We start from the raw sequence: 14,786 nt of genomic DNA, 5'->3' as shown, positions 1-14,786 counted from the left end.
AATAAGGGACTAATATCATATTTTACTTTAAGTGAAAAAGATGGTTCAACTCATTGTTTGGAAAATTATATCAAAGTGTCATTATATATGTGGCATGTAATTCAGTATTATGCAATTCCACATAGAAATCTCCCCCTGCTTCTGTTGCTAGATATAATAAAATTACTCCTAACATGATTCTCCTGGTGCCTACATTTCAGGAAGTCTCTAATAAATTCCATTTAGTATTTTTGTTGAGAGTCCAGGTGCAATTATGTATATATATTTACTTCAGTTGTAATCAAATATTTCTTATCTAAATATTCAGACATGTTTGAGTAATAAATATCGTTGGTATGGTTTGTCACTTCAAATAATGAGGGGAAATGAAAATTATAGAACAAATGGCAAGTATCATTTATGTGTTTTTAGAAAAGTGAAGGATTCTAATTTCTGGGATACTATATGAAGGAGTCAGGTCTCTTAATGCACCTATTGTGTATTGCAGAGTACTATGCATATAGTGGGAGCTCCAGTAGCATAGTGCCTAAGGCAATTGACTGCTAACCAGAAGACTGGTGGTTCAAACTCAGCAGCCACTCCTTGGAAGAAAGATGGGGCAATCTACTTCCGTAATGATACTGCCTCAGAAACCCAAGGAGGGGTCGCTATGAGTCAGGGCCGACTCAATGGCACATAACAACAACAACATGCATATAGTGACCATTAATAATGGAAAACACACATTTTACAAATGAACAAACTTGTTGCACTAAATTGGGGTGATATAGGGTTAGTTTCCTCCATCAAACACATTCATTTTTAAGCATTGAAAATGATACACTGGACTTAGTCTTCTAAGAACACCGTATTAAAACTTACTTGCAGCTTCAATTAAACAAAATGCTTACAGTTGTAAATAGTATGATTGAGTCACTTAGATGTTGGAGTTAGATGCTTTCTAAGCAATTACATTTTTATCTCCTTGTTCTGTAAATTAAGATTAAATTGCAAGTAAATTGAGATAAAGTTTTCATTTCCAATATTTTCTTGAACATTTGTGAGTATATGTGGGTCATACACACCTAAAATTTTATCTAGATAACAGCTCTCCAAATGATCAATATTAATAATTAATGTAAATATTAATAATACCTTAATTCTCTATTCTGCTCTTATTTTAAGAAAGAATTCAAGCTACAAGACTTGTCTGCATTATTTGAAGTACTAAAGAATGTACATTATGCTGAATTTACCTGGTTACCCATCCATACTTGAAAGGCTCTAGGGAAGTTAACTCAGCAGATTGTGTAGGTTAGGCTGGCCTTTGTTGATCTAGCCATTTCATAATTTCATTACTGCTAACTTGATTTTAATTTAAATTGAATCTTTCAGCATATGAAAGCAAGTCATACTTATTTTTAAATGAATTACTGAGTGATTCATTGATGAAATTTTCTGGAGATGTTAGAAATATCACCAGATGATTTAATAGACCAAATGAAGGTATATATAGAGAGTAAATTTATTGTGGCTACTTAATTTGCAACATATGACCCCATAACTCTCTGCACACAACTGCTGCTCTGGTTTTGTCTTACCTCCAACACTGGACATTCTGGAAGAGTCCTGATGAGAGCTGGATTTATTGCGGTTTTGATTTTTCCGTTTGTTGGCTGCTCTCACAGATCGAAGAAGGACCTCACTTGCCTTGAAGAAGGCCACCATGAATGGTTGTTTTGACTGAGGCCCATGTCTTCCCACAAGACCAGCAGATTTCACATTCATACTGCGTCCTAGAACATAAAGCACAAGCACTTAGTTTATGGAAGAGGGATGAAGTTAACCTAACATGAATGAATTCTAAGAGTATTTTGGAAAGGGGAAAAGTTTTAAAACATTATCAGAACATTTCCTTTACAGGCCAAAGATTCTTATGAACATTGAAGGTTTTATATTACAGTTGACCCATGGTTGTTGGGTTTTTTTTTTTGTTTTGTTTTGTTTTTTCATTTGCTTCATTTTTCCCCTCTGGCTTTCTGCACTAACTGATATCTTCTCAGACCTTGAAGTCAACAATACTATAAATTGAAAAATTTAACTGCCATCAAACTGGAAATTTTCACCTTCAATAACAATTTTAAAAATACTAACTATGGGCTTTTCTGCATCAAATGCCCTACAATTTCACTCTAAGTGATAAAAGCTGAGTGTCTAGTGAGGTGTTTCACCTTTCTCTACCTTTTTCTAACAGCATCAAGTGTTAATTAGTGCTTATAGCCTTCCCTCCTTCACCTCTGGCAAATGCTCAGCAAACTTTACAAAGTTTTCACTTAAAGCTCTTCAAGATCCTTCTGGAAGTGCAGTGTGGGGAGGGAGGTTAACTTTAAACTCTAGCTCATTCTCCACTAACACCAGGCTACAGATAAATGCATAGACAGGTGAGACCAGGTGGGAGTCGGCTAACAGGAGTATACCCTAAACAAAGGATAGATTTGGCTGAAGATAATCTTACAAATGCTCTTGTGCTACAAAGTTAGCCACCCCCATTACAGAAGCAACAGAAGACAAAAGGTTGGAGTAACCTCTGAGAGACAACCAAACACTGAGAGAGAGAATCACCAGAGCTGCGGACTCACAACCATAGTCTCAGGGGAAATCATGCTCAATCGGCACAATATAATACATAAAAATCTTGTTCCACAACCTACTTTGGTGAGCAGTGACTGGGGTCTTAAAAGCTTTCACGTGGCTATGTAAGATGCAACAATTGGTCTCCTCTCATCTGAATCAAAGAAGAGTGAAGAATATCAAAGGCATCTGGAAATAATTAGTCTAAGGATAAAATGGACCATGAAGACATCAGCCTCCATGACCCCAAGACCAGAAGAACTAGATGGTGCCTGGCTACCAATACCAACCACTCAGAAAGGGATCAAAACTGGAGATCCTGGATAGAGTGTGTGTGTGCATGGGGGGAGGAATGTGGAACAAAATTCAAAAACACAAAAATGACCAGAATTACTGGTCTGATAGAGTCTGGTGGAATCCCTAAGACTATGGCCCCAGGTTACCCTTCAGGGCTAGAAATGGACTCACTCCCATGGATTGGCTCTCAGCCCAACAGTAGAAAGACCTACATGCAGAACACCTACCCCAAGGCAACGCACTCACCTACTCTAGGGAGATGCACCCCTTAGAGCAATCAGCCATGAGACACCAGAGGACAGCATTCCCATAGAGTGAAAGTTGGACAGATAGAAATGCGTAGTTAAGAAGGGCACAGGGAGTGGGTAGTCACAGGGATGGGAGGGGAGGAGAGTTTGTTATGGTCAGGGATGGTAATTGGGGCATGAAATCAAATGTACACGAACTATTGAATGTGAGACAAATTTGCTCTGTAAATTCACACCCAACAAACAAACACAAAAAGCACAATGAAATTTAAAAAAGAAAAAAAAAAGACTCTAGCTCATTCTCAAAGTAAAGTATTTTGAAGTAACCATGGAAACTTCTTTCTTAGTTTTGATACAGTGTTTTACTGAAAAGATTTCAGAAGATACAAACCAAACCTGGAAACTCTCGGAAAGGAGAAAAATCCTAAAACCCCCAAAAAAAACCATTGCCATCGAGTCGGATTCGACTCATAATGACCCCTCCTTGGGTTTCTGAGGCAGTACCACTACTGAAGTAGATTGCCAAGCCTTCCTTCTGAGGAGCTGCTGGTGGGTTTGAACCTCCAGCCTTCTGGTTAGCAGTCAAGTGCCTTAGGCACTACACCACCAGAATATCCAAGGAAAATCCTAGGTAGGTTAAAAGACTCACCTTTGCATCTAAACCAGCCTACACCCCAGATGTTGGGCTGTGCCTATGGATGTAGGTACATATTAGGATGTATTTACATATTAGGGAAAAGGGAGATCAGTAATGACCTATGCAGGAAAATGTCAGAAGCCAGGGCAGCCTACAGTCTAGAAGTGGGTGTTGATAATGTACTTCTCCCACTGGTGTGGCAATAACCATAATTATAATAATGGCAAATAGTATTTTTGGAGTGTTTGCTATGTATGTGCCAAACATTTTTCTCAGTAGTTTACATGAATTGTTTCATTTTATTCCATACGTATCCTAGGTGTTCAGTATTAATAAAAATTTACTCTTGTTGGTCTCTTCTCATGTGAAATAAATATCTGTGAAAATTAATACAGTATAAAACTATCTCTATTAAAGAAAACTTTTGGCTTTTGTATCTGATTCTATCAAAATCACCCAAAGAGGATGAATTATTTAAACTTTAGTTATAAATATATCTGAAAACTATTTAGAATCCATGGAAATTTTACTGGTATCTAGAAGTTACCAATTTTTTAGAAGTAATATATAATGTGGTCTGAAGTATGTGCATGATTGACTTTGGCTTGCCCCATGAGGGATGTGCGTGTTTTCTTAAAATATTTGTTCAATAAAGACTGTAGTGCAACCTCAGTCCATTATAAGATCTGACCCACCTTAGAAGGAAGAAAAGGAAAACAAGTCCCTGAAACAGCATCAATGGTATTTTAACAAATAAACCTTTGCTCTTAACAGAATTTATTTTGGCAGCATAAACACTTTTGTGATTACTTGTATTGTACAGAGACATTCTACCATCAGAAAATGAGACCGTGTCATGTGAAGCTGTGCAGCTGTTGAGAGGGACAGAGGTCCTTTAAATGTGGAGGTATTGGTAAAAAATATATATTGGAAAATATATATTACCAATATAAATATATTGGTAAAAAAAAATTAGTATTCACTAATCCAGGTACCATCAACATCCTCAACAATTGTTCTACAGCTATTGTGTTCCTAAAAGGATTCAAATGGCTATTTGCCTTACAAATGCTACTACTCTCAGTCCTACGAGGGAAAAAAAAAACAACTTATAAATAATCAAAGTAGTAAACCTTAAACAAATAAGCATATAGTTTTCTCTTTTAAATGCAAACTTATAGTGGCTTTATGCCAGAGTCTATATTTCTTAGAAAAACTCTATCACTGGCATAAATGAAAGAGGCAGTTTGATTTGTGGTCTGCGCAGTTTCCATTCTACTTCCACTGTAACAAATGTATTAATTCAGCTCAGACTTCCTCCTTCTGGCAGCCCTTTTGCTGTAAAAAGAGAAATTAGAAGTTCCAGCCAAATACCATACCTTGAACTGACCCACTTCAATACATAAACACTTTTACAACATGTTTATTCAGGTGTAGCACTTGAAATTGGTTTAAGATGTTTCCAGTGACAGAGAGCTCAGCAAAAGAAAAAGAGAAAAAAAAAAAAAAAAAAAAGAACTGAGAAACTTAACTATTATGGAATAGAATAACTGGCAATCTGTTCTTCAAAATTATTATTTTTTTCTATCCTGGGAGTACAGCATAAAGGGTATTTGTTGAAGCTTTTATTTTGATATTTTAATGGAGTGTTAATTTAACAGGAACTAAATTTTTACTCGTATACATTGATGAGTGCAGAAATCATTTTTAATATATGATCTTTCTAATACTGAAATAGGTTGTCACAAGATGTTCACAAATGGAATACTGTAAAATCAGTTTTCCATTCATTACAACATACACTGACCCTTTTATAGTTAAATAAGCACTTAACACAAAGTTCCAAGTTTCCTTTGATTTACAAGAGGGTTTCTCTTATTATTATTCCAAAGACTTTCAGTCTTTTAATTTTTATCTTTGGAGAAATAATACAGAAATACCATCCTAAAGATTTATTTTCTGAAAACTGCAAAGATGTGTGTATGTTACAAATACAGGTTTCTTAGCCTTTACAAAGGTGGATATTGTGTATGAAGCAAAGTACCCTTCAAACAAATGTGAACTCCCTTTAAAATAACTTTTAATATTATTAAGTTTCCTCTTGGTTTCCTTTTTACTTCAGCAATAAGGTGACTATTAAGATTCCATAAGTTAATGCTTGTGCAGTTACCCCTTGGTTTTCAGATATATCATAGAACCTTTAACTATATGACCTACTGTTTCAGACACAATATACCCACACTATATGTTATATTGACTAAATCTTATGACTATCTGGACAGTTGCTTTTGTGGAAAATGCCATAGGGAAGACAGAATATATTGTATGCATTGGAAAATGAAATTATTTTATAAAATTTATTTGAATATATTTAATTTTACTATTAAATTTATAATATTTTTAAATGTTACAAATATACAAATAAAAAGCCTACCTAAAAAATTTTGATTAAAGAAATATATATGTACATCTTTATCATTGTAGGAGCTCTGGTGGCATAGTGCCTAAGGCATTTGACTGCTGATCAGAAGCTGGCAGTTCAAACCCACCAGCCACTCCTCAGAAGGAAGGTTGAGCAATCTACTTCCATAGTGATACTGCCTCGGAAACCCAAGGAGGGGTCGCTATGAGTTGGATCCGACTGGATGGCAGTGAGTTTGGTTTGGTTTGGTTTTATCATTCAGAAAGATATATATAGAGAGAGAATATATATATATATATTCTAACACCTTCTTTTTAGAGCAGTTTTAAATTTAAAGAAAAATTGTACAGAAAGTACAGACAGTTCCCATATAGTCCTTCATCCATCTGCACATAGTTTCTCTTATTATTAACATCTTGTGTTAGTGTGGTCTTTGGTTATAATTGATGAGCTAATATCAATTTTTGTTATTAACTGAAATCCATAGTTTGCTTTAGAGTTCACTCTTTGTGTTATACAGTTCTGTGGATTTTTAACAAATGTATGATGTCATGTATTCAACACTGCAGTATCATGCAGAATAGTTTCATGGACACTGAAATACCTGTGTGACACCTGTTCACCCTTCCCTTCTCCCCCTGAACCCCTGGCAACCATTGATCTTTCTACTGCATCTGTAGTTTTGCATTTGGCAGAATTATATATATTTCAAAATATAAAGCGTGTAACTTTTTCATACTGCTCCTTTCATTCAGTAATATGCATTTAAGATTCCTCCATGCCTTTTTCATAGTTTGATAGATCTTTATTTTTGACCAGTTTCTACTTGAAAGAAAGAAAGGAAGGAAAGAAGGAATGGAGGGAGGGAAGGTAAAAGGAAGGAAGGAAAGAAAGAAGAAGAAAGATTATAAACTAAATATATATGGAAAAAATATAGGGTTAGGTGACAGAAGAAGTATTAAAGGGTGCTTGATCTCAAACTTTAGCAACATAGGGTTCAGGTACACACATGGAGGCATGTTTAGAACGTTGGCTAAATTTAGCATGCATATATTTGTAAAGCTTGGGAAAGAACTTATCCTAAGGAAAAGATGAACCCATAAAGCATGGATTCATAACAGTGTCCCACTGAGCACAGGGAAGCAATGGTTTTGAGGATGTAACTTAGAGTTAATTCTAGTGCAGCTCCAGTAGTTGCATGATTAGAGAACAAAAGGGATTCAAGGAAAAATAGAACTAATTTCACATGGTCTCTACAAAATGCTGGGAGACCAAGGTAGCATTACATCGTGACTTATATAACACTGTGAAAAAACACAATGGAAAAAGAATCTCCCTGCATCAGATAAGTGGTTTCAGCGTAGCTGCACGTTGGTACAGGAGGGCACCAGCAGAATGTAGTCCCAAGATTATCTCTACACCAATGGAAGCATCAGCATTGGCTTCAGAGATTAGTAGTAGCTTGAATGTGAGCAGGGTAACACTCTCATGGCATTGAGAGTTTTAAGGTGCACCAACAACTTAGTTCAGTGGTAGAATTCTTACCTTTCTATGCAAGAAACTCTGGGTTTGATCCCAGTCAATGAATTTAAAGCATAGCAGTAGTGTATTGCTATGATGCTGAACAGGTTGTAGAGTAGCTTCCATATTAAGACAAACTAGGAAAAAAGGTCTGGCAATCTAATTCCAAAAATCAGTCAATGGAAACCGTATGGAATACAACAGTGTGATCTGCAACCCATCATGGACATTGTGCAAGATCAGACAACATTTTATTCTGTGTTGTGTGGGGTTGCCATGAGTCATAGGCTGACTAGATGACAGCAACCACTACAACAACTGTAGCAACACAATAAAAAGTGCCTGTGATGGAATGAAGTGGCTCTCAAAGAGAAAGGATAATTCTCTTGGATAATACATGTACTCTGATGTTGTACACTAAGATAGGCAGGGATAAGATCTACTAAATGGATGGGATGATAACAGGAGAGGAAGATGAACTTGGTTGTTGAGAGGAGTTGTTCAAGTTTAAATACATTTATGGGAAAAGGGAGAAGAGAGGAGATAGGAAAAGTTCTTTGAAGGATATCCAGTGATTTTACTGATTTCAGCTAGATCCAAAGAAACATTGTTTGTACCCAACAATAGCAGGCTTGTGTAAATGAAAGGAGTATCCAAAAATAAATAAAACCCACTGCCATCAATTAGATCCCAAGTCATAATGACCCTAGAAAACAGAGTTAGAATTGTCCCATGGGGTTTCCAAGACTGTAAATCTTTACAGAAGCAGACTGTCTTATCTTTCTTCTGTGGAATGGCTGCTGGGTTTGTACCTCCATTTTGGTTAGCAGCCCAGTTGCTTTCTACTGTGCTACCAGAGCTCCTCAATGAAAAGAGTAATGGGAACTAATATGGAGTCCATATTAGTCTTTTTTCACTGACACAAAGAGTACTCATTAAATATGTGCATGTGGTAAACTTTTTTTAACTGTTCTTATTTTAGCTGTCTTATTTTCTTCTCAAAATAATTGTACAGGTACAGAGAGAAGAGAAACAACCTGGGCACCAAACATATGGACATATTATTTCCCAGTTTTATTAATTACAGAGTGAATAAAGATTGTGTTGGAGTGATAATCTTCTAAAGAAATGATTATTCTCTTAGCACAGATTTTAAAAGTCAGTATGTGAAGCCAGTATATGCTTCCACCTACTAAATTTTACCATAATGAAGACTAGAGACTCAAGACATCTCGGTCTGTTACATGGATCCTTATGATTTTGTGTAAGCACTGAAGCTAGAGAATTGTATTCACATCTGGCTAAGGATAAAACTATTTGCAACTTAGAGACACAGTGAAGGTAGGCTGTCAAACCAGAGATCCATCCCAAACTCACTGGTTTTGAATTTCAGACCATTCTTTTTGGAAAATGTGACTTTCAAAATGTTTATTTCTTAAAAAACAGTTATTAAAGGAGACTCTGACATAAAACAGTTCTTTAGAGACATGTTGATGTTTTAAGGATAAGTGATTCCAAATATGAGCATTTAGTTTCCCTCTAGGATACACAGTTTGAGAAACATTCATTTGAGGATTTATCGGTCTCTAAACGTTGATATCACTCTGGGATGTTAGTATAAATTTGGGTTTGTTTCTTCCTCCTATAAACCCACAGTAATTGACTGCTTAACCCAAAACACCTGTGATATAACTATCACACAATATCACACAAATTACCTTTCCTTCATTTCAAAAGGACTCTTGCAGCATCCTTCATGGACAATTCACAGAAGACACAATCGTGCATTGTTTCTCATCCACACACCTACCTGATCTTTACTTATTTTCAATCTGTGATTAAATTTGATTCGGTGACTCTTAAATTGTGGATTTTGTGACCTCATATTATACTGGAATCATGCTCTTTTTTGAAAGTGATTACTTAAAATGTGCAGAATTCTCTACCTAGTATATAGACTAAATCATTTTACATCAGATTTTAAGGAATGTAGAGAAAGGTAGGATTTTGTCTACTGAAGTTCCATATACGTTTAATTCAATGTAATCTTAAAATGAAGCACATTGTTATCTATTTGTTATACTTTCGTAGAAAAAAGTACCTTTTTTCTAGTTTTATATTAAAAACACAAATCTATTGCCAGATATAAGTGTAAAGACCTGAAGTACCACAAACATAATTTAACATACGAGCTCAAAAACTAATTGTTATTTTAAGAAGGTTTACATAATCTTATAATAAAACTCAATCAAAAACAAGGAAAGGTTGGGATTCAAAACTACTTCAGAGATACTGCAAAATCAAAGTAAAGTACTGTTTGTAAAAATGATTTTGAGCTTTAGAGTACAAGGCAGTAATTTTTGAGTGATTCATTTTAATTCTCATGTGTTATTTGATAAACTGGATTTTTCATGCAATGTGTTTGCTAAATCTTTTCATTTTCTTCTTTATACTGAATTTAAAAGTATTACTTAAAAATAACACATTACTATGTATTACATATATATGAATATACATTAAATATATTTTTAAAGTGTCAAAACAGCAAGGAAAGAGGCAGATTCAATAATACATGTGAAAAAACACAGGAGGACTATGATTAGTAAGTGAAAGAGAAAAGACACATTGGAGGCATGAAATTTATAGAGGACAATTGGGAATTATATCTTGACACACTGACAGGAACTGTGAGTTGAGAGTTATCTGAGGATAAGGAATGTGGTTACAATTCATGGCAATGTATATCAGTAAAAGAAGTCCATTTTCCTTTATGACTAAGGTGGGGGAGGGGTAAAGAAGTTTAAAGGGGAAGAGATTTTAAAAAAAAAAGATTAATTTTTTTTTCTAAAAATCATGCAGCTGAGATTGTAATGCCCTGCAGTTTTAGAAAGTGATGACAATTTGAGAACAAATGGAAATATATGGTCTAAAACATTGACATGACAGATAAAAGAGTGACGGGAAAAATGGCAACAGTTGAGGACTGAAGCTGTGACACCCCAGGAAGGAGGGCCTGGGGAAAGAAAGGTTGAGAACCGTGAAAGAATAAGGCCATAGGTTTGTCTTAGCTGTGGAAGCTTTCCAGAATGCTCAAATGTTTTATTGCGCTGAGGATTGTACTGAGTTGATGGAAAAAGATTAGTCTCCTTTCATGGGACATCAGTCTGAAATGAGGAGGCTTACTGTTGCAGTTACCGCAAGCCCAACAAATGCATTTTTACTTGGGCCCTATTTTCGGCTAGTGGAAATAGGAATCTCAGGCTAAGAGCCATAGTTTACCTCCACATAAACTCTTACTTTTTAATAGCTCTTGTCTTTATATATAGCACCTTTCCCCCGAGGCCCTAAGTGCTTTACAGACATCATCTGTCACATGCCCTAAAGAGATTGGTTAGCAGTTGGTCTTATAGCCCTCATTTATTTTAAGAAAGCAGAAACATTCTTTTCACAAAACCATGGGAATGGTGAATTATTTTTAGACCTTTTTTCCAGTTATTATGTGACTTTTTTAAAAAAATAAAAAAGCGTAGACATACACATAATTCTTTCATTTCAAAGCATGGCAGATTTAAATAAAACTGAAATGAAGCAAAGTTTCAGCAAAGCTTTAAAAACAATTTCTATATGTTATGTAATCAATGAAGAAAAGCTTTTAGACCTCAAATTCTTTTTAGTTGGTTCCATAGCCATGAAATTAATTTAATACACTACATTTTATCTATAGTGGGTGAAAGTGGTTTTTGAAATGCACTTACTGCAGTTATTTGGGAAATTTATCAGTATTTAAAGGAAATAATCTTCTTTACCAGTTTATAAACCAAAAACTAAACTCACTGCCGTGGAGTCGGATCTACCTCATAGCGACCCCTCCTTGGGTTTCCAAGGTGGTATCACTACAGAAGTAGATTGTCCAACCTTTCTTCCAAGGAGTTGGCCAGTGGGTTTGAACCACCAGCCTTCTGGTTAGCAGTCAAATGCCGTAGGCACCAAAGTGATATAGTGGTATAGTGGATAAGGCACTTGACTGCTAATTGGTAGGTCAGCAGTTCAAACCCACCAGCCACTCCATGTAATGAAGACAGGGAAATCTATTTCCTTAAAGATTTATAGCCTCGGAAACCTAATGGGGGTTGCTTTGAGTCAGAAACAACTCGATGGCAGTGAGTTTGGTTCTTTTATTATTCAAAAGAATTGTTAACCTACAGAAAAAAAAATGGTTCATTAAATATCTGTCTTTCCCTCAACCTGTGAAATGATCATAAGCTACTTTCATGGTCTTTAGAATAGTCCAGTACTACCAAACTGAAAAGTAAATAAATTATTTGGGGCACCGAATAAGAAGAAAGAATGCAAAGATGACTAAGGTATTTTGTAAAATATGCAGTGGAGAGCTGATACTGAGACACCTATTACAATATATGATAACCAGTGCCTATATTTTTAGCCCCAAATAACGTGAAGTTAAGTAAGATCTTGGAAACTCAATTCTTCCCTTTCTATATAAAGGTTGGATCACACACAAAGCACTCTTCAGAGTGAAGAAAAGTGGAACTTTTCTTCACCAGTTTTCCATATCTCTGGCTAAGACAAGAATATAAACTGGCTTGCTTCACATGAGTGTAGCTCTCACATCCCATGGGTCCACTGTGGCCCCCAGCACCTAAACATCTTTCTGAGCTGTCTACCTGTGCAGTAAAAGCTGGGTTCCAAGAGTGTATTTATCTTTTTGTCAGTCTGGATCAGCAGCAGCATATGGCCTCGTAGTCTAAGTAGAAAATTCATATTTCTATCACACTATATGAATATAGGAATTTCATATAATGAATAGAAGTATGTTGTTGTTGTGTGCTGTTGAGTTTATTCCAACTCACAGCAACTCTGTCAGACAAAGTGGAACTACCCCATAGGGTTTCCTAGCTATAATCTTTATGGGATCAGATTGACAGGTCTTTTTTCCCTGCAGAGCCATTGGTGGGTTTAAACTGCTTTCCCTTTGGTTAGCAGCCAAGCGCTTTACAATTGTGCCAACAGGCTCCTTGAATATGAGTATTGAGTACATGAAATTAAATATGTGAATATAGAATAATACAATAGCCTATATTGTTTTACTTCAGAAAGATTGTGGTAAAGAATACCTCTGCATGTAAATATAGCTGGTGTCCAAGAGTAAAAAGAAGGGATCATGGAAATTGGCAATTGAGATGGTGAGTCAATACAATCAATACTTCTGAAGTTAAGACAGAAATAACAACCAACTATTGAGCCCAGAGATTTACCAGTTGATTTCTATACATCATTTTATTTACTTCTCACAACAAGGTAACTGTTACATTTTTTAAATGATTAAAAGAAGGTTTAGGAAAGAGTCAAAGCTTTAACTCAGCCCTATCACCCCTAAAGTGGTATGCTTTCTCTTTAAGTACACAGTGTCCCCCTTTGTTAGGGATTGGTGAGAAATGATGCTCTTGTTTGAGGTTTCTATGTAAAAGCTTTTCACCTTAGGATGACTGGAAGAAAACCAGTAATCACATATATCTGTCAGTGGCACACACATTGTGACTATCAAGAACAATATTTAACTGTGGTAACAAGTTCAAGATCGGACTTTCCTTAGTAAGTACAAAGATCAAGGACTTAGCATTCCTTATCAGCCATGAGAAGGCAGTGTGTTTCCCAAGTTTCTATCCTACTTGAATTGAAACTTGTCATACTACAGAGAAATTAGTATGTATTTCTAAGGAACTGAGATATGTAATTTTCTTTATCAGTGTCTCTTCTAGCTAATTTCCAGTTTTGACTGTCACTTGCAACACATGCTTTTGCCTTCGGTTGTTAGATGATTTTGATGTTTTTGCTGTTACTGTTGTTTGTTTTCTTCCTTCATTTTGATTTTCTCTATACAATGTGATCTCACAGCAGATGTGCTCAAGTTTAACTCTAAGCAGCACAGAACCACAGCTACTGCTCATGCCTGATACTTGCTCAGTGTCCATTCTTCCTCCTACTTGTGAACTCTGCTCAGGATGCAAATATCAGTGCCGCTATTATGTTTAAATACATCTTTGAGAAATAGCTACAAGAAATAAGTCAAACTTACAGTGGAAGGAAGAATAGGAGAAACAGGGTAAACACCAGTATATGATGAGAAAATAGTGTTTCGTATTTTTCATAGTCCTAAATTGATATTACCATAAATTATTTACCCCTTGGATCATTAATTTAACCAGAGGTAGGCTCTAGAATAAAGAATATTACAATAAAAACTGACATTGGTATTTGTTTGGATAGATTAGTACCCTATGGTTACTGTTCTGAATTACGGAAAATAAAAAACAGAAATGCAGATGTAGCCCAACATTTCCATATCCCTTTTCATTAAAGACAATCTAAAAAATAGTAAAACACATCTTTCACCAGATAATGAACCAAAACTAACTCCTATTTATCAGTGCTTACTTTAAGTCATTTATTTCAAAACTCCTTTTCATGTTTGCTTTTACTTGAGTTGTGATATTTAACTTGGGATAAGAAAATTATGTTTACCATGTGGCTCTCATTCAAATATAAACAATCTTATAAATTAAACAAGGAGATTACTTTTAAAACGTACTGTTTTAAATTTTGTGTATAGAATGGACATGGTAAAAAGAAACTTCCAGTTTTTTATTTTAATATTGAATACAAGGGTCTATTTTATAGAACTAATGAAGAAAATATAGTGTATGTATCAATTATGTTGTTGTTATGTGCCATTGCGTCAGACCCGACTCATAGCAAAACTTCCTTGGGTTTCCGGGGCAGTATCACTATGGAAGTAGAGTGCCCAACCTTCCTTCTAAGGAGTTTGAACCACCAGTCTCTGGTTAGCAGTTAAGTGCCTTAGGCACTACACTACCAGAGCTCCTTCTCTCTCGCTCTCGCTCTCTCTCTCTTTCTCTCTCTCTCTCTCTCTCTCTCTCTATATATATATATATATAATGTTGTTGTTATTTGCCGTCAAGTCACCCCAACTCATAGCGACCCCTCCTTGGGTTTCTGAGGCAGTATCACT

At 35.7% G+C, this 14,786-nt stretch overlaps 1 protein-coding gene across 1 annotated transcript in view; it reads right to left on the bottom strand.

Moving 5' to 3' along the window:
- BMP5 (bone morphogenetic protein 5) overlaps positions 1-14,786 on the bottom strand; it is a 194,033-nt gene that overhangs the window by 40,071 nt on the left and 139,176 nt on the right. Inside the window, exon 4 of the mRNA XM_007945618.2 lies at positions 1,581-1,775. Coding sequence (XP_007943809.1) covers positions 1,581-1,775 — 195 coding nt within the window. The remainder of the gene's footprint in view (positions 1-1,580; positions 1,776-14,786) is intronic.

Source organism: Orycteropus afer, unplaced genomic scaffold (genome assembly GCF_000298275.1).
Source record: "Orycteropus afer afer isolate SDZICR_OR568_19922 unplaced genomic scaffold, OryAfe1.0 scaffold00140, whole genome shotgun sequence".
Taxonomy (NCBI): domain Eukaryota; kingdom Metazoa; phylum Chordata; class Mammalia; order Tubulidentata; family Orycteropodidae; genus Orycteropus; species Orycteropus afer.
The sequence above is the reverse complement of the archived record's forward strand: the minus strand, read 5'-3'. Positions and strand labels throughout refer to the sequence as shown.